The sequence below is a fragment of the Physella acuta genome, unplaced genomic scaffold (genome assembly GCF_028476545.2).
Source record: "Physella acuta isolate Inbredline_101_S28 unplaced genomic scaffold, ASM2847654v3 ptg000590l, whole genome shotgun sequence".
In the NCBI taxonomy this organism is placed as follows: Eukaryota; Metazoa; Mollusca; class Gastropoda; family Physidae; genus Physella; species Physella acuta.
In genome coordinates this window covers 705,347-726,833 of record NW_026732109.1, presented here as the reverse complement: position 1 = coordinate 726,833, position 21,487 = coordinate 705,347, and the positions used below count along the sequence as shown (strand labels likewise).

The window sequence follows — 21,487 nt, the reverse complement described above, 5'->3', positions numbered from 1 at the left end:
TGCCAAAAACCTCTATAGTAAAATTAGATTTTTGTTGTTCAATTTGTCTTTCAAAAGTTAATTACTTTTATTTTCTATAATTACCATCTATCTTTGTAAATGAACATATCTATATCAATAAAATATATTAATAACTTTCTGTGACATTACCATATTATAGATTGATAAAATTGAATGCATGCATGCACCACCCTACCTTATGTACGGTAAAACGTAATTTTATTGTAAATTGTCACATTTGTTGTTTCTTCAAGTTTACATGTTGTAAGCTGTATTATTGCATTCATCTTTTTGCTCTTTAAAAAAATGATTGATTTGCAAATTAATTAATTTCTAATGAGAATTTAGCAAATTAGACAATTTTTCTGTAAGTGTAAATTTAAACAAAAACCAATTATAACTTAACAACAAGTATTTTTATTTAATTATAAATTTGCTTCAACTTTAAAAACAAATTTTTAAAAAGCCTAATGTAGATTAGAATATAATTAAATAAGCTCTAAAAGAAATAAAAGTATAATAGAAAAGATTGTTTATTTGTTGTATGACATGATGTTTTTCAGTCCCAGGCATCTGGTTCCCATGGACCTCTTGGACACCATGTACCGTCACATGTAATGGAGGCACCAGGTTCAGAACGAGGCGCTGCAACACCACAGCTTATGGGGACTTGACTGCACCTTGCATTGGTGCAGCTAACCAGTCCGCTGTGTGTCACACATTCGCTTGTCTCCCTTATGGTAAGAATATTTCCTTCATTTAAGTTTTGTATTTATTATGATGAACAGGCTGAGAAATTCTTTCTTGTTCATTTTATACAGCTATTCAAAAACATTAATGAACATGAATGTTATAAATGAATTTAAATGAAAATTTTAAAAATAAATTTAGTAATTTGTTCTTAAACATTTAGAAAAAATAAAACATACCATATTTTACAAAAATTAGTCTATTCTTTTGATTAATACTGTTGGTTGTTTTAAAAAGCTAAGACCTGTTCAGAGCTTGGACAGAGAGGACTAGTGGACAGTACACATTGTGAGATTGACCCTGATGGGCCTGAGCAGTTCTCTCTGGAGCCTGTCGTTGTCTACTGCAACATGACAGCACACAATGGAAGTGGTGTTACTGTCATTGGTGAGTTTTGTCATCTGTCTATCTATTTGACATCATATAACATATTGGGCCACTAGTTTTACCCTTTTTCTGCTTCGTGAAAATATAGCTTTTTAAAATTGCTCTGCAGTGCAGGTAGAGCTGATTGCTGTTTTTGTCTGTAACAGTATGTAAAAATTATGCATTTACAGCAGGAATTACAATTAAATTAAACTTATTAATAGTTGTGAACTGTCGCAGAACTAAAACAACAGATTGTAATTCTTAGTGTTATATCCAGATTATGAAAATAGAATGTCTTAAAGCACAGTGACCAAGTATATCAGCGCTCTAACTTTTATTTTTTGTCTCTGTCAGGCCACAACCAAGAACAAAGAACCCAAGTTCAAGGCTGGGAAGGTGCGTGTGAGTACCAGGCTGTCCTGGTCTACAATGTCTCATTTGACCATGCTGTGGCTATAGTTGACCGCTCCCTCTACTGCGAGCAGTTCATCAAGTGGGAATGTTTTGCTGCCCTCATCCACAACTACAACGACAACAATAAAATCACCACTGGCTGGCTCAACAGGTAAGACTTTGGTCATTAGACAACATACATTTCACTTCATCGTCATTAACTTTTTATTATAAAAATATTACTTTTTAAAATTTATCTAGTGATTTTAAAAAAGGGCTTGAAAGCATGTAGAAAGTTTTTATTGTAATGAACCTAAAATGACAGCATGATTACAATACTGCCAAAAGAATGTTACCTTATAAAATAGCCTATTTGGTACACATTTGTTTTTGTGTTTTGATGTGTCTAGAACCAATGATCTTGCTGACTATTTTGTTATTTTGGCTTGTCTAGAACCAAAGGTCTTGCTGACTATGTTGTTTTGTTTTGATGTGTCTAGAACTTAGGATCTTGCTGACTATTTTGTTATTTTGACTTGTCTAGAACTAAGGGTCTTGCTGACTATTTTGTTTTGTTTTGATGTGTCTAGAACCAAGGGTCTTGCTGACTATGTTGTTTTGTTTTGATGTGTCTAGAACTTAGGATCTTGCTGACTATTTTGTTATTTTGACTTGTCTAGAACTAAGGGTCTTGCTGACTATTTTGGGGGTGCACCTCCTGGTTCCAACTTCTGTGAATGTGGGGTTACACATTCCTGTGCTGAATACAAGTACGTCTGCAACTGTGACTCCAATGATCAGGTCTGGCGGTCAGATCAAGGCTATCTGACTTATAAAGATGACCTGCCTGTCTATGCCTTTGTGGCCGGAGATACAGGTATGACTCATAAAGTTAATTAGGTTAAATTAATTAAACATGAAACATGTAAATGAAAATCTTTTCCTAAAAGTTAAATAATTGTAGAATGATTACTCATTGAATTGTGGAAGCACAATAATTGTTTGAAGCACAATGCAGATTAAACTAAAACACAACTTTTAAAATTTGTGACAGGTCTGTTAGGAAATAACAATCCAGGGTTTGATTAATTATGTTTTACAAAACTACAATATTGAATTATAAACATATTTAATTTAGTTATTCGATTTAACTTTTGATCTAAATTTTTACCTGCAAAAATTTAAAGGTGGTGCACAAGAAGATGGCTACGGCCAGGTGGGACCTCTTCTTTGTAATGGGACTAAATGAAAATTAGGTGTTCCTTTGGTGAACTGGCCCCTATAAACATGTTAAGGCTGGTTAAGATATTTCATCATCTGTAACATTATTTCAGCTTCATCAAGGAGATAACATTATAATATTGTATGATAAAATATCTTAACAAGAAGTCTTAAAATGTTCCATTTTTTTTTTACTAATCTTTCTTATCTGAAAATTACCCGTGCAAATTTAATTCAATTCTACATTTACTTTTTGCATGGCTTTTGTTGCATGAAATTCAATTTATAAAATATGCACTCTTTATAACAGTTATTGAATGTTTTATTAAAAAATTTAATTAAATGTTCTAAATCACTTTTTTACATACACTAGTTGTCTAATTATTAATTAAAATAAAAGCAAGCTTAAATGAAATTTAGCAAATTAAATTTCTATACAATTTAAAATGTAACTACCAAACAGTTTTTATTGCATAATATATATATATATATATCTATATAAATAAATATATATTTTTTAAAATGAAAATACATCTATTTTTTAAAGTTTCAATTAAAATATCTAAATTTTTATCTCCCTCTATGGGCTGCTAAGAACAAAATATAAATACTGACGAGGGCTTCTGTTGATTTTTCAGGCGATTTGTTAACAGAGATGGGGTACTTTTCACTTGGCCCCATCCAGTGTTATGGCAACTAAGAGCGAAGCTAAGCTGCTGCTGCTGCTGCTGTTACTGCAAGCGCAATGAGGCAAAAAAATTCATTTGATGGAATAAATATTTTTAATGTTTTGTTCATAACAAGGTTTTTTCCTGAGCTGCATTAGTGCTGTAGATTATTATCCTGAATATACTAACACAATTAAATTCATGTTCTTTACCAACTTATATTGTTAATGGGTGAAAATATAATACCTTAAATTGAAATTGACCTGACTAAAATTTATAAAAAGAATTTTTATTTTAGGTTAATTTATGGGACAGCATGGCTTTTGTAGGTTAAATTTTATTTCATAGATATTATTTTTGTTCTTTTTTCTGGCGCATTGTTTAAAAAACTTTTAATTTCACAGTCTGATCAACTTCAAACAAATAGAACTGTTTGGAGCACGAAATAAAATGTAATGTGCTAATATGTAAAGAGCAGCAGCTGAATCTTGCTAAAAGCAACCTGGTCTTGCATTATGCTGCCTGGGGTTTCATGGTAACTTGATGCAGTGCATGTTATTTCTTATGCTGCTATAGCAAAACATGGCTATTCATTTGAGCTGCATTTTGATACACAGTTTATTTATATTAAGCTGCATGTTGACTAAATCAATGTTGCGCTGCATATTGATGCATACTTGCACTGTTGCGCTGCATGTTGAAGCATACTTGCATTATTGCGCTGTATGTTGATACATAGCTGCACTGTTGCGCTGCATGTTGAAGCATACTTGTACTGTAGTGCTATATATTGAAGCATACTTGCACTGTTTTGCTGTATGTTGATACTTGCGCTGTATGTTGATTCATAGCTGCATTGTTGCGCTGCATGTGAAGCATACTTGCACTATTGCGCTGTACGTTGATACATAGCTGTACTGTTGCGCTGCATGTTGAAGCATACTTGTACTGTAGTGCTATATATTGAAGCATACTTGCACTGTTTTGCTGTATGTTGATACTTGCGCTGTATGTTGATTCATAGCTGCATTGTTGCACTGCATGTTGAAGCATACTTGAACTATTGCGCTGTATGTTGATACATAGCTGTACTGTTGCGCTGCATGTTGAAGCATACTTGCCCTATTGCGCTGTACGTTGATACATAGCTGCACTGTTGCACTGTATGTTGGTTAGCAGCTGATGTAAAACTCTGCTGCTCTGTATTACTCAGGTGGCTCTGATGAAGAAGGCTATAGCACTGTTGGTTCACTGCGGTGTTGGGGTGTTAACTGACGCAGCGACACTGATTCTTGAGACGACGCCAGGAGATCTTGTTTTTTATAGAAGTGTTTTTTTTTATTAAAAGTTTTTCCTTAAAAAAATAATACAATTTTCATAACAGTTTGGAGTAGACTAAAAAGTATTTACAAATTATCAAGAAATATTTTCTTTTTAAAAAAATTAATAATTTTTTTACCGGAATAATTCAGGACAAAAATATTTCTATTAAGATTACACATAAACTAGATGCAAAATAGTACAATAATTCCTAATTTTAGTTCCAGCATTTATTTCTGAAATATATTCACCAAATCAATATCAATTTAAACTTTAATGTTTTTTCTCAATTATATCTCTTTGTAAACACAAATCACAATTTACTTATTTAAAATGTATTATTTTTGTAATGAATGGAATAACCCTTTGATGAACAGCTGTAATTGTTGAATGCTCAAAGTGTTATTCCATGCCTTACATCCCTTTTTTAACGACTACAGTTTTTGCCTACATTTTGTTTGTTTTGGTGTGGTAATAAATTTGGTTCAAGCAAGAAAAAATCTCTGCTGTTTTCTTTTCTGTGTGTTTGCATTTTTTTTCTGATGTGTAAAATTTGGAAAATTAATCTAAAAAAGTTGGATTATAATTGTAGAAAAGATTTTTAAAACCAGGTGGTTAATATAAATAAAATAAAAAAGAAAAAACCTTGAGGTTTTTGCATTTAATCAAGTAGTGACCACCACCAAAGCTCTGAAACTGATACGTTGTATCATGACTTTAGAAGCCTGCAAATTAAAGTAGCCTATATTTACAAAAAAAGACAATTTCTTTCACACTCATCAAATGATAATTTAAACTATAGTTATATGTTGGTGATATCTGTAGACTCCCAGTCTTGATTGGTAACCGTTTCATCACACAGCCCTGATGGGTAGACTCACCACCCTGTCCTAATGGGTACCAGACTCACTACCCTGTCCTGACTCACCACCCAGTCTTAATGGGTACCTGACTTACCACTAAACTCTAATGGGTACCTGCCTCACCACCCTGTCCTAATGGGTACATGACTCACCACCCAGCACTAATGGGTACCTGACTCACCATCCCAAACCTAATGAGTACCTGACTCACCATCCAGCTCTAATGGGTACCTGACTCACTATCCAGCTCTAATGGGTACCTGACTCTCCACCCAGCTCTAATGGGTACCTGACTCACCACCCAGCTCTAATGAGTACCTGACTCACCACCCAGCAAGGATGGGTACCCGCGTCACCACCCAGCTCTAATGGGTACCTGACTCACCACCCAGCTCTAATGGGTACCTGACTCACCACCCAGCCCTTATGGGTACCTGACTCACTACCCAGTCCTAATGGGTACCTGACACACTACCCAGCTCTAATGGGTACCTGACTCACCACCCATCTCTAATGGGTACCTGACTCTCCACCCAACTCTGATGGGTACCTGACTCACCACCCAGCTCTAATGGGTACCTGACTCACCACCCAACACTAATGGGTACCTGACTCACAACCCAGCCCTAATGGGTACCTGACTCACCATCCCAAACCTAATGAGTACCTGACTCACCATCCAGCTCTAATGGGTACCTGGCTCACTATCCAGCTCTAATGGGTACCTGACTCTCCACCCAGCTCTAATGGATACCTGACTCACCACCCAGCTCTATTGAGTACCTGACTCACCACCCAGCAAGGATGGGTACCCGTGTCACCACCCAGCTCTAATGGGTACCTGACTCACCACCCAGCTCTAATGGGTACCTGGCTCACTATCCAGCTCTAATGGGTACCTGACTCACCACCCAGCTCTAATGGATACCTGACTCACCACCCAGCTCTAATGGGTACCTGACTCACCACCCAGCAAGGATGGGTACCTGACTCACCACCCAGCTCTAATGGGTACCTGACTCTCCACCCAGCTCTAATGGGTACCTGACTCACCACCCAGCTCTAATGAGTACCTGACTCACCACCCAGCAAGGATGGGTACCTGACTCTCCACCCAGCTCTAATGGGTACCTGACTCACCACCCAGCTCTAATGGGTACCTGACTCACCACCCAGCCCTTATGGGTACCTGACTCACTACCCAGTCCTAATGGGTACCTGACACACTACCCAGCTCTAATGGGTACCTGACTCACCACCCATCTCTAATGGGTACCTGACTCTCCACCCAACTCTGATGGGTACCTGACTCACCACCCAGCTCTAATGGGTACCTGACTCACCACCCAACACTAATGGGTACCTGACTCACAACCCAGCCCTAATGGGTACCTGACTCACCATCCCAAACCTAATGAGTACCTGACTCACCATCCAGCTCTAATGGGTACCTGGCTCACTATCCAGCTCTAATGGGTACCTGACTCTCCACCCAGCTCTAATGGATACCTGACTCACCACCCAGCAAGGATGGGTACCTGACTCTCCACCCAGCTCTAATGGGTACCTGACTCACCACCCAGCTCTAATGGGTACCTGACTCACCACCCAGCTCTAATGGGTACCTGACTCACCACCCAGCCCTTATGGGTACCTGACTCACTACCTAGTCCTAATGGGTACCTGACTCACTACCCAGTCCTAATGGGTACCTGACTCACCACCCAGCCCTTATGGGTACCTGACTCACTACCTAGTCCTAATGGGTACCTGACTCACCACCCAGCCCTTATGGGTACCTGACTCACTACCTAGTCCTAATGGGTACCTGACACACTACCCAGCCCTTATGGGTACCTGACTCACTACCTAGTCCTAATGGGTACCTGACTCACTACCCAGTCCTAATGGGTACCTGACTCACTACCCAGCTCTAATGGGTACCTGACTCACCACCCAGCAATGATGGGTACTCGTGTCACCACCCAGCTCTAATGGGTACCTGACTTAACTCAGTAAAGGTCAATGAGTCTGGAAGTTCTGTAAAACTTAGCAATGCATTTACTCTCGCCCTTCAGCACAACAAATTTACTTGCAGCTTCCATCTGTAACTAAACCCACCAAATAGCTAAATTTCAACCATAGGTTAAGCTAAAACACAAACAAAAGAATTCATTTTGAAACAGCTGGCGTGAATTCGTTTTCTACGGTTGAGGGAATAACCTTTACAAATAGAATAATGGCACATTTAAAACTAAATTAAATGTTTCATTTAGAAAACAGTAAACTTGAAGAGCCAAAGGATTCAAGTTACGCATACCTTGAAGTTTCTCATGTTCACTGAAGAGTGGGGGCAAGCTACAAAACGCATTTTTCTAATTCATAAATGGGACGTTGTGGGGGGTGGGGTACTTATACTCTTTGACACAAATCTATAAGCTGACTGCATCATGAAAAAAAATGCATTCTAAACTTGTATTTTGTCGTAATATATAGTTACTTATTTTAGAGATAACATTTATTTCGTTTTTTTTCCAAAGTGATTTTACCTACAGTAATATTCTTTAAATTAACTTTGTTTAAAGAAATGTCATGCATACATATTTTATATATATATATATATATATATATATATATATATATATATATATATATATATATATATATATATATATATATTCCAGTTGACTAACTCGCCACCGTATTAGTAGTTACCAGAAGTTAACAGTTGAGGTAACAGCAGGCAATTGGTGGCCGCTACATCACGTGATACCTCTCCAAACATCTGTCACCACACCACGCATACAACATCTTACCTCTGTACGACTAACTAGGTTGTATTAACTAGCTGCACTATACAAGATGCTGATTACAGCCACGTTACACTATGGCTGACTTTATAGCAAAGTACAGCTACGTCAGAAGAACTTAAAAATAAAATATTTCTTACTCCTCAACAAATATACATATCATCAGTTTAAGCAAAAGCCAGCTTTACAAAGGCCTTTTTGAGACGTGTTCTTTACTTGAGGAAAAAAAAACATATACCAGATCCTGAATACGACCAAAACACCGAAATTAAATCGCATTACTTCTCATAATATACATACTCTGAATAAGTAGTAAACAAAAAAATAGACGACATATAGTCCAAATAGACGACATATAGTCCAAATAGACGACATATAGTCCAAATAGACGACATATGGTCCAAATAGACGACATATAGTCCAAATAGACGACATATAGTCCAAATAGACGACATATAGTCTAAAAAGACGACATATAGTCCACCCCATCCAACCCTAAAGACCACCTGGGGTGTCAAACAGAAATTGTAAAAAAAATATTTCTGGAGCGCTGCCAAGCAAAAGAAATTTATTTCTTTACAAAACACTTTTGTTAAAGTAAAAAAATAAAAAAAATATAAATGAAATTAAAGCATTGTATTAAGACAGAACGTGTGGTCTGGGAATATCCTAAAACATCTTACATATGTTTGACCACAATCTGGGTTTACGTGTATAAAACAGTACCAACTTTTAAATAATGTTTCAGTGACCTCGTTAAACCAACAGGATTGTACTTTACTGGTGTAAAGTGCGAGCATTCTGTTGCCAGAAATCTCTACTGTATTTTTTTCAAATAATTTTGAGGGTGATTTCTTCTGTAACACCAGCGTCATAAGAACAAATTATTATTGTTGTTTAGTTCTATTGGTTAGTTTGTAGTAATGTTGTGTAAATAAATAATAACCTTTTCTTAATAATTACTTGCTTGTCGTTCATTTATTTTAATTCTGTTTGTTATTTCATCGAGCCTTGCACTAAACAGACCTTGAGCTTTGTTCAAAATAGGCCTTGAGTAAATCAAATTTAGTAAACACTAATACAATGTAGTGTTTTCAGTTATTGTTACTCATATTCATGCTAAATATGCTGCCTTGCGTATTTCATGAAAAACTAAGTTAAATGCCATATAAGGGCAGCCTTTATTAATTCTACGTGTCGAAAATGTGACAAATTATTTTACAACAACAAATCCAATCTTAATCTAATTAGTTTTGGTTATTACAAAGTGTATTAGCCGTTCTTGCACCAACCTTTCTCTGAGTCAGACCTCAATTACAACTTTGGATTTTAAAGTCCACTGCATTAGTGGCTATTGTGTTAATTTATGCCAAAATAAAGGGGTAAAGTATACAAAACTTGTTTACTAAATGAACGGAATTTCCCCACGTAATATATGCCGACCTTTGCCAATTAGCACACACAGTTTCCCGTTTAAATCATGCACACGTTCTCTCCATCAGACTTAGCCGTGGCACAGAGGTGGTTTAATAGCTGTTGTTTACAGCTCCGCTTGAAGGGCAAGTTACGCTTGAGATACTTTTCATAAAACTCTGATCAGTCAAGCGAGAACTAATTTTCGACAAAAATAACTTCTAAAACAGAAAAGTGTAATTAATCATATTGTAGAAATTTAAATAAACTAAAATTATTTCACAATGCTAACAATGGAGGTAAAAAAAAATTAAAAGCAAATCAAGGCTATATATTGAGAAGTTGTTAAACATTTTGTTTCACAACACAAGCGCTTGATTAGGTAAGTTCCTTTTCAAATTCGCTAGCTTTATAAAAAATTTAAAAAAAAAAATTGATAATTTAAAAAAAATTACTTTTACATTAACTTTTTCTAGATTAATTTACAAGAACTTTAAAAAAATGTTACGTTTTTTTTTTACATTTTTAAATGTTTAGCTACACGTCTGTTGTTTGTAGCGTTGAGAAACTACCGAATACATTACATGGTTATTCACCACTTTGGTATTTATCAAGGCTATTCTACGTCTGTTCCATTTGTGAAAACAAGTACAATTTTTATTGTTTGTATTTGGTTATATTTTATAAGTTCAGGTCTGCCATAAGATGGAAACAAACGTTTTGAAGTTTAAGTATTTTATTTAAAATGTAACGCGTTATTCTAACCTAATATTTTACAAATTAAAGAGAATGCAGCAACCAGCAATGAGTTGGCTCTAAATATTACTTGAACCTATTTGATAAGATTTAAGAATGCCCAAACCCACAAGAGACTAACTGATGATCACTGTAGAGCTAGCTGAGCCGTGTTAGAAAATCAAAATACTCACTGATCACCTGAATGTTACGCTTTTAAAAATTTGTTTCAGAAAATTCCTGACGTTCTGGAAATGTTTCGACATAACTTGCTGGTCATTGTGTTGGTGCTTAGCCTGTTTGCTGGAGTGGCGATTGGTTAGTCTTTTAGTCTATCAGTACATACACACACACGCATACACGTACACACGGACACACACATACACACATACGCATACACGTACACACGGACACACACATACACACACATGCATACACATACACACAGACACACACATACACACACAAAAACACACACACACAAAGAAACACACACTCAAATATGTACACGCACGAACGCACACAAGCACGCATGCACAAGGGGCACGTTGTATATATATATATATATATATATATATATATATATATATATATATATATATATATATATATACACCAATAGGACAAAAAAGATGCAAGGCCGTGTCGGACATTGTCCTGCTGCTGGACGGCTCTCCCAGCATCACCAACAGCCAGTTTGACCTGATGCGGAAGTTCGCCTCAGACCTGACCAAGTCAATGGCCGTCGGACCAACTGACGCGCTGGTTGCTGCTATCGTCTACAACAACGTGGCCAGGCTCCTGTTCAACCTGAAGAAGTTCAGCGCCAACGAGCAGCTTGCTGAGGTGCGATGCTTCTCTTTGTTATAGAGGTTTGTTTAGTGGAACATGAGGCAACAGTTGAGGGCAGGTTTGGCCCCACTCTCTGGGGATTACAAACTAAAAATATTTTAAAATTGCCTGCAAAATGAAATTTTTTTTTGCAATATTCATTAGGTGTTTTTGAATTCTTAGTCAGAATTATAACTTATATATCAACACATACATACATATACACATACTCACACACGTCTATATAAATACATAATTATATATATTCATGACTTTATGGCGTATGTCATGCGCACTCTATGTGTGTGTGAGCGTGTGTATATGTATTTGAGTGTGTAGGTGCATGTCGTGTGTGTGTATATTTATTAAGGGAATCAGCTTTCTGTGCAACATAAATTTGAGGGAATGGGGGGGGGGGGGGCAAACATGTTTAATATACAGATTTCCAAATGACTACGAGAAAATAACGAGTACGATAATATGTGTATCCTCTTTTAATAAATGAGTTCTTCTATCCTCAGGCTTTGCTCAGTGCCAACAGGGTGGTGGGAAACTACAACTCTATGACTCACGTGGCGCTTGATTTGGCCCCCGCTTATGGAGGGGGCGTGGGTAGCCGGAAGTACGCTGCCAAGATTGTGATCCTAGTAGCTGGCACCCAGTCCTGGAAAACATTATACAGTAATGTGTTTCATACACGTTTAAATTTTATTGGGAAAAAACACAACATAAGATACAAAAAATTATTATCAAATAGACCTGCATTCAATGTTTTTAGAAAAAATAAGACAACATAAAAGAAAAAAATAATATAAAAAACATTCAAAGATGATTGGAAATAATTATCACATACATTTATTTTGAAGTAAAGGCTTTTATTATTAAATCTGCTATTAATGAGTTTCTCCCCCCAACAGCTGCTCGGTCTGTGGAGCTGTTAAAAAAAAGAGGCTACACACTGTTGGTGGTGGCGATAGGCAAACCGGCACAGGACGAACTGAGTGCCTTGGTCGCCAGTCCACAGGACATCATTGCTGTTACAAGGTTTGAGGATTTGAAGAGCGTCGTAGCTAAAGCGGCTGACAGGACATGTAAAGGTAGGGAAGGATATCCTGGTATAATGGGGCATTTGGAGGACAAGGGCATTTGTGGGAAGTGGGATTTGGTGCAAAGGGGAATTGAGTGGAAAGGGTCATTTGGTAGAAAAGGGTATTTGTTGGAAAGGTACATTTTCTCTTATTCGACTAAATGTAGTAGACTTAACACAAAAATGTTAGCATTATTGAGAAAATTTATGATTCTACTTTATTAGAGAGGTTATAATTCTTCTACAGTAGATATATTATATTTCTTCTTCATTCGAGAGATTGTAGTTCTACTTTAATAGAGACATTTTGGTTAAAATCTATATTAAAAAGTAGATTTCAACTTCATTTAAGAGAGTAGTGCCATTTTTTATATCAGACAATTATCATATTTGTACTTTTGAGTTGACTACGTGGATGTAACTTTGTCTCATAATATTTGTTTCAGTAAATCCTTTTTACGAAGAGAGTGACGGTAAGGTTATGATTTTTATAATTAACTGGCGAATGGCTTAATATAATTGCTTTAATTAATTTTATAATATATATGTTTTAATTGTGTATGTTTAATTCTTGACTTTTTTGCTTACTTGGCAGGATTGACACCTGCATTGAGTAAGTAGAAAACATTATCAAAATTACCTCGTTTCTTCAAATAACACAAATAATGCTGGAACATTCTAAACATTTAAGAAAAATAAAACTAATTACATTACTAAATTGTAATCTATTAAGAAATAAGAATTTATGTAACATAGAAAAAAAACGCCAATTAAAAATAAGACCATAGCAGCATAGAAAACAACCATGTTCTAAAGGCATGAACACAATTACTAGTGAGTTGATTGGTTACAACTCTCGCTTCCAGAGCCATGCACCACATTTGCCGACATCGTCATCGCCATCGACTCCTCCAGGGACGTGGGCATCAACCTGTACAAGAAGGAGCTCCAGCTGGTCTCAGACCTGATCGCGCCCTTGACCCTGGGGCCGGACAAGGCGCGGTTCCACATCGTGCTGTACACCAACGTGGTGCAGAAAGTTCTAGACTTTAACACGTATTCCAGCATGACGGAGATCTCAAGGGTAAACAGGGTTCTATGGTTACATAATTTAATTAAGAGGAAAGTCTATGATAAGGATCTTTAAAGTTGTGTAGCTTCATGAGCATACACTCGTTTTTATATTTCGGTAAGATGGAATGTAACAGCATTAAGTTAGAGTTTCAATAATTAAGTAAAAGCTTCAAAACTTTAAAATATAATAATTGTCCTCTATCATAACCACTAATTAGGTCTGACGAAGATTTGATTTTATATAAGATAATTACTTACACATTTAAAGAACATATTGATAGTTAGGATGCTTCTATCTAACATGGGTATAGCAGGCTCCTGCCTTACTCTTAAGTAAATATGTAAACAACAGACTGCTTTACACCAACCCTTATTTCTTCGTAACACCTGATTACATTGGTCAGATAAGACTAATAAGTCACCTGCTATTAAATTAATTTGTTATTAAATTAACTCCTCCCAGGCCATCTTGAGCTCACCTTACCTGCAAGGTCCCAAGATCACCTACCTGGCTTTGAACTACCCCATCTTAAGAAAGATCTTTACACCTGCGCTTGGTGCTCGAATTGGTTCCAAACATGTTTTTGTCTTGGTGTCTGGGTCTAAATCGGACAATATGAGACTAGGTGAGTTAGGGTATAGTGGCTATGTGAGGTTAAGATTAGATGACATTTATGATTAGTTAGGGCTTTAGGGACGACCTGGTCGGAAGGTAGAGCTCACGACTAAAAGTCTCGGTCTTAAATCTGTAAGAAATCACTGAGTCCACTCTGATGGTACCTGTCTCATGTTGAGGAAAGTAACTCCGACTGGGAATAGTGCTGAACGTACTATTCCATCAATTGTTGCGGATGAAATTTACTTCATCTTAGGCACAAACGGGAAATGAATTTAGTTTTTTTTGACATTCTTGGCTAGGTAAGAACAGCATATAAGAATTAAAAAAGAATTTTGTTCTTCTACAATAGACTGATTTGTTTAGGGATTTATGACTTTTTACACACTGACCAAAATATCTTTTTGTGTTATTGCGAATATTTTATAGAAAAAAAATATTAAAGAAAAATTGTGTTTAACCCTTTCAAAGCCGTGAGGTACGCAGACCGTCTAAAGGCCGACGGAGTTAAAGTGCTGACTGTGGGATTCTCTAACGCCAACGAGCAAGAGCTCAAGTTTATCGCCAGCACGCCAGAGGACGCTCTCATGGTGGAGGACATGGACACAGTCAAGAAGATCACCCCGATGTTGTCCAAAAAAATATGCAGCGGTAAGTGTCATATCGTATATAGGAACAATGAAATAATACCTATATAAACACAGTATCGTAAATATGCTTTATGTATATATATATATATATATATATATATATATATATATATATATGTGTGTGTGTGTGTGTGTGTATGTGTGAGAGAGAGAGAGCAGTGTTTCTTCCAGACATTTTTCTCCGGGGGGGGGGGGGGCACTTGAAATTTTCGGGGGGGGGGGGGGGCGGTGAACATTTTTCGTTTTTTTTGGTGGAGGGGGGGGGCGGACACTAGTAACATTGTATGTTTACTATATAAAATCCATCTCGTTCGGGGGGGGGGGGGGGGTAGACTTTCTTCCCGAAGAGATGCCTGGAAGAAACTCTGAGAGAGAGAGAGAGAATTTGTAACGAGTTTTGTAAAATTATATATTTGTATTTTAATTAAAATTGTAATTTTAAACTAAAATTCTTATGTTTCAGCTATAAACTCGATTGGAGGTAAGTGTGTACCCTTATTCTATTTCCCATTGAAGAAAGAATTTTGTGTTCATTCGATGTTCATTAATCCTGTATACATATTTTTTTTTTACTTTGATCATCCATGTGACAAATTGTTGTGAAATTAAACTTTAATTAAATATTTGACCCGTGTGGTAGTAGCTGCTGTTGTGGCTACTTAACACGTTGTGACTACTTGTTTGACGTTCACCTTGTCAAAGTCAATGTAAACATTTTATTCCAGGTACAACAGAGACAGAGGGTAAGCACACTTGAAATATTTATCTCCGCATAGGCTTAAAAACCTTATGTTAATCGATAATCTGGAACACTCATTTAAGTTGAAAAGTATTTGTCAAAAGAATATAGACATTTTCATGAGCTAAAAATTTTAATTATGCATATATATATATATATATATATATATATATATATATATATATATATATATATATATATATTTATATATATATATATATATATATATATATATATATATATATATATATATATATATAAGAAATAAATAACTAGTAATATTTATTGTTATTTTATAATCTACATGATTCATTGATTCATCACAGACGGCCCAGGTAAATAACAATTATATATTTTACAATATACCCAAATTATTTTAATCTAAAATCTGCTTTAACTTTTTTTTATTACTTGCTTAATTTTAAGCTAACGAATTTAACTAAACAATTTATTAGACAATGGCTTCTAGCAGATTAAAAAAAAAATAAACGTTCGAAGTTCTAATTTCCAGACTATTGTTTTGTTCAATTCGATTGGTCAATTAAAAATCTATGTTAAATCTATTTTTTTTTATCTAAGTTGATAACTCGGACGACACCGACGGCGATAACAATGGTGAGTTTTTAGCGAATCGATTTTTAACTTTGAACATACACACTAAAGAGGGCTGCCCAATGCAATTTTTTCCCCAATGAGCAGCGTGTGGAAAGAAAATTAAAAACCAAAGAACTTTGAAGAACAGTTTTAGAAAGAAGTTTAAATTCATATTTAGAATAAACTCGACTCAAGTTTGTTGTTGTGATAAATGTCTAACGTCAAATCAAAAAATATATTTATTTGTTTTTTTCAGGGGCTTTACCGTTACCACGTAAGTAGCTTTCAGCTTACTTAGGGTGTATTGTTGGGGTGTGCGGTGTTGGTGTTGTTATGCGAATATGGTGTGTGTAGATTTGAGAAAAAAATCAGGTATCCAGATATCTTAATTGAAATAAGTCAGACTCAATATTTAATATGCTGTGTAATTTGTAAACATACTTTATTCGTGTTTGAAATTATGGCAATTCAAGTACTTATTAAATGATTAAATAACGTAATAAATAAAACTTTTCCCAAAGCTCATAAGCTCTGACTATGGTTATCTTTCAATAAAAAAAGTGCTAAATCAACTTTTTCCTACCCCACTTTCAAAATTAAAAGTTCCTGTTTTGAGAGATCTTTAAATAATATACTTCATCAACTTAATCTAAGCCCTATATTTCATAAGTTTCACAATCTTTGTTTGATGTATTTAATCAACTGTATCCCCCCACCCCCACACCCCACCCCCACAGCCCCCAAGCCCTGCCGTGTGAAGGCTGACATCATCTTCTGTCTCGACTCCTCCGGCAGCATTGGACGCGTCAACTACGACAAGCAGCTCAGGTTCGCTGCTGAGCTGGCCAGCAGTTTCCAGATTGGCGCCAAAGACACGTGTTTCGGTGCCGTTCTCTTCAGCTACGTGGCTTCAAAAATGTTTGACCTCAAAGACAATTTGAACCAGAAGTCTGTCGCCGAGGTACGGAGGTTTGCTGCAGTGTTTCTTCCGGCGGGGGGGGGGGGGGGATTTGAAATTTTCGGGGCGGACTAAAATTGGGGGGGGGGGGGCGGAAACTGTTACAAGTATATATTTTCGATATAAATTCCATTTTGTTCGGGGGGGGGGGGGCGGTAGACTTTCCTCAGCCCCCCTCTCCCCCCCAAGAGATGCCTAACTCTGCTTTGCTGTCTTTACTCTCCTTTTTTCAGTTTCATCCACAGAGACTTTTGTCTCTACATTGAAAATGACATGGCTGGCATGATGTCATGTCATCCACCGAACGTTTTGTCTATAACATTTGAAATGTTATGTCTGTCATGATGTCATGTCATCCACAGAACCTGTTGTCTCTGACATTTGAAATGTCATGTCTGTCATGATGTCATATCATCCACAGAGCCTGTTGTCCCTGCCCTACATGAACAGCACGACAAACACGGACAAAGCTTTTAGCCTGATTGAAGAGGAGGGGATGTTCGAGGATTCTTTCGGGGGTCGGAACGACGCCACCAAGATTGTCATCCTTATCACAGATGGGCGGTCTAACAACCCCTCTAAAAGTAAGATTTTTGTGATGGTAAATCTTCTAAGGTATAATTTTGTTATATTATCCAGAAAAAAAAACAAGTATAATATTCGGAAAAATTCAAAGATTTCAAGGCTAATAATTTTAGTGTTCTTAAACTACAGGTACATTTAGTACCTATTAGTATCCAATTGAAATAGTAATGTCTATTCTTGTCACTTTTTTACTGAAATTTAAGTGTGGAAATATATTATCCACAAAATTTTAAAGTATTTGTGCAATCAATGTTCTTACATATATGTAGTCTATACAAGTTTAGAAAAAAAATGTAACTCGCTTTTTAAAGGAATGTAGTAGTGTATTTTTTTAAGATTTAAAAACCACAGCAAGTCTAACTTGAGTTGTATTGTCAATGGTTTAGTTTGATCAAGGTAACAAGGTGACTTGCAATTTTGACACCATGGTCTTCATTTTATTTTTGAAAATTAACAAAATATTTGTTTACACATCTCATATTTTGTAACTTTAGCTGCTGAGGCCGCCCAGAGCCTTAAAGACATGGGCGTTGACATCATCAGTATCGGCATCGGGAGGTTCGAGAGCGCCGAGTTGCAGGCGGTGGCCAGCGAGAAGCAGAACGTCTTCCAGGTGACCAGCTACCAGGTGCTGGACAAGATCAAAGAGCAGGTGGCGGCTCGCACCTGTCAAGGTGAGACTGCAGGAGGAAGTGAGACTGTTGAAATAATAGTGAGACTGCTGAAATAGTGAGACTGCTGAAATAGTGAGACTGCTGAAATAGTAGTGAGACTGCTGAAATAGTGAGACTGCTGAAATAGTGAGACTGCTGAAATAGTAGTGAGACTGCTGAAATAGTAGTGAGACTGCTGACATAGTAGTGAGACTGTTGAAATAGTAGTGAGACTGCTGAAATAGTAGTGAGACTGCTGATATAGTAGTGAGACTGCTGAAATAGTAGTGAGACTGTTGAAATAGTAGTGACGCTGGTAGCGTGTAAAGTGAGACTGTTAGGAAGTGTGAATGTTGTATTGACTGAACTCAGTTTCACTGATAAGGAAGTCCTCTTTTCGCTCGACAGATAGTAATATACTAGCCAGTACCTCTCTGACTAGCGAGAAACTTGTTCAAAATCCCCTGACTAGTCAGACAATCTCTGACAAAACAGAAACTCTGATCAGCTCGAAATTCTCGGAAAAGCTAGAAATTTTTTGACTAGACAAAAACTTACCGACTACCCTAGACAGAAAAGTTTTGACCTACTTCTTTGATCTACCAGTTTCACTTAATCAAAACAAATTATACTCATTACCAGTTTCTGTTTTTTTCCTTAGTTCCCAAAGAAGCCTAGACGCCCGAAATATCCTACAGCTATGCCTGAAAGTCTTCAAGAGTGACGCGGCATACATCATCATTGAACACGTAAAATTTTAGACAATGGAGAGAGAATTCTTCTGTTAGCTTGATCAAATGATAGTGTCAATTCACATGTCTGACGTTGACGTGGATCTTTGACTTAATTATTAAACCAAATTTACCTCACTCATTTCTGTCTTGTTAGTCTATTTGTATTTTCTTTATTTTAATTTAGGTAACATTTTCACAAAGGAGAAACCAACTTGTTTATTATCGTAGCTATAATTGAAGCACCAAAAGCAGGTGAAGATTACCGGAAAATAAAATTGTCATTACTGACATACGGCATATGTGATTATTGATTCACATGTCCAAGTACAATAATACACCATTGGTATAAGGATCATATTAATATCATAAAAAGATTGACCTTTGATTATGAGCTGTGTTGATTTTGGTACACCATAATAAACAATAATTGGGTAGTTGAGCATGCTTATTTTCTAATGCAGCTTTTAATTACAAAATAGAAAATATTTCACACTAGATAAATGGTGATTCACAAAAAACGTAGCCAATAGTCTATATGTTTACAATTTTATTGTATATCCAGCACTTTCTATTTGTAGAAAATAGTTGAATTATATCTATAAAATAGACAAGCATTAAGCTAAACGCAAAATCATAGAAGAGTTTTCAAAAAGAAAAGTCGAAAAGTGTGGTATCTATTAAAACCAAATATGAGACCAAGCTTAAAATTCAAACCATCCACTAAAAACTGCCATATATATATATATATATATATATATATATATATATATATATATATATATATATATATATATATATATATATATATATATATATATATATATAGGCCTATATATATATATATATATATATATATATATATATATATATATATATATATATATATATATATATATATATATATATATATATATATATGTAAAAGTAAGTTACCAGTCTGCAAAATCAGTCTATATGAACGTGCCTGATGTTACTGATACAACTGGGAAAGGGATCTAGGACAATAGCACCCAGATCATTGACCACAGTCACCACGGGTAATTAACCCATAGACACTTTTTTAAAAAGCGGGAATGATCTCCCCTAAACTTTCTGATATAACACTACAGGGATGGCAACGCGGGATATAGACATGATTTTTAATCAATTTTTTAATTACTTTAAGTTTTTAAATATAATAGAATCTCGTAGAAAAAAAAGAATTGCGCAGCAAGTGAACAGCCAACAATGTACCTATAATAGAGCGGAATATTAGAATTTTATAAATTCATGTACGTTATTTGAGAAATTGAAAATAGCGTAAAGTACTATTTCCGTTCTACGAAAATTACTCAAAATTTGAAAGAGGGCAGGCAATTAGATCGTTCACGTATACGTAAAATTTCATCTATCTATCTGAAACAGTAGTACTCAAGATATAGGCTTTTGAAAAAGTTGATACAGAACTACAAATTTGATGTAATACTTATGTATTAAATTTTATCAACCTAGCTGTAACGGTACTCAAGTCAGAGGCGTAGTGAGGGGGGGGGGGGGGCGGGGGGGGTGACATATGTCCCCGGGCGCCAACCTTAGTGGGGCGCCAAATTGAAAGTTTGAGGGGGGGGGGTGCAAATGAAAAGTTCGAGGGGGGGGTGCAAATCGAAAGTTTTGTCCCCGGGCGCCTGGAGGGTTCGCTACGCCTCTGACTCAAGTTATCGTGATTACAGACAGACAGACACAGACAGACAGTCACACACACAGACATACGGACAAAATTTCAAAGCCTAGTTTTTCCGACTAGATGAAGCGTAAGACACCGAGATTTTGATAAATTTGGATTCATCATTTTTGCCCGATTTAAATAGCCCCTTATACTCCGTATATGATGAAGTATTGAGAAGTCAAACAGTGAAAACTGTAACATTTCATGTGATTTTTATGCACGATTTCAATACTTCCTCTATACCCTGCCCACAGTATTCAAGAGGACCTACTGTTCGCAATCCCAAACGTCAATAATTGACCTAACAGCTGGTAGGTGGTGAACTCAACATCACGTGACACGACAACCACCTGTCACCACCCTGTACAAACAAGAGCTCCCTATCTTAACGATTGTGTGGCCGTTGGTGTGGCTAGGGAGGTTTTCTTGTGACACGAAACGACGCTTGGCGCGCCACACAGCGGTGGATTTAGTACAAAGCTTAGCTACACCTACAGTACTAAAACGAAACCAATCCTCAATAAACACGACGCAGTAAAATAAAATGATGTAACTCTTTATATAAATAAGTTAGGAATCGAAACGTATTAAACTTATGAAGAAACAACACGAAATACATTGATTTGTATGCAAAAACCACAACGTAAAAGTAATGTCTGTTTGTGGACAAATACACGAGAAAAAAAAGATTTTACATGCACTGAACGCGTTTAAAAGTT

General features: G+C 36.2%; 2 protein-coding genes across 2 annotated transcripts in view; both read left to right on the top strand.

Annotated features, from left to right (window-relative positions):
• Nucleotides 1-3,485, top strand: part of LOC131947255 (SCO-spondin) — a 39,116-nt gene extending 35,631 nt beyond the window's left edge. The window contains exons 24-28 of the mRNA XM_059308401.1: nucleotides 564-740; nucleotides 988-1,137; nucleotides 1,474-1,684; nucleotides 2,193-2,389; nucleotides 3,372-3,485. Coding sequence (XP_059164384.1) covers nucleotides 564-740; nucleotides 988-1,137; nucleotides 1,474-1,684; nucleotides 2,193-2,389; nucleotides 3,372-3,433 — 797 coding nt within the window. The 3' untranslated portion in view covers nucleotides 3,434-3,485. The remainder of the gene's footprint in view (nucleotides 1-563; nucleotides 741-987; nucleotides 1,138-1,473; nucleotides 1,685-2,192; nucleotides 2,390-3,371) is intronic.
• A 6,463-nt stretch (nucleotides 3,486-9,948) lies between these two features.
• Nucleotides 9,949-19,202, top strand: LOC131947246 (collagen alpha-6(VI) chain-like). The gene is made up of 18 exons (XM_059308393.1): nucleotides 9,949-10,189; nucleotides 10,776-10,860; nucleotides 11,165-11,388; nucleotides 11,895-12,054; nucleotides 12,291-12,470; nucleotides 12,907-12,933; nucleotides 13,056-13,073; nucleotides 13,327-13,544; nucleotides 13,998-14,160; nucleotides 14,622-14,801; nucleotides 15,264-15,281; nucleotides 15,526-15,543; nucleotides 16,119-16,154; nucleotides 16,390-16,407; nucleotides 16,871-17,094; nucleotides 17,513-17,675; nucleotides 18,171-18,350; nucleotides 18,991-19,202. Exons 2-18 carry the CDS (start codon nucleotides 10,797-10,799, stop codon nucleotides 19,005-19,007), a joined length of 1,908 nt encoding a protein of 635 aa, XP_059164376.1. The 5' UTR covers nucleotides 9,949-10,189; nucleotides 10,776-10,796; the 3' UTR covers nucleotides 19,008-19,202.
• Nucleotides 19,203-21,487: the final 2,285 nt, after the last annotated feature.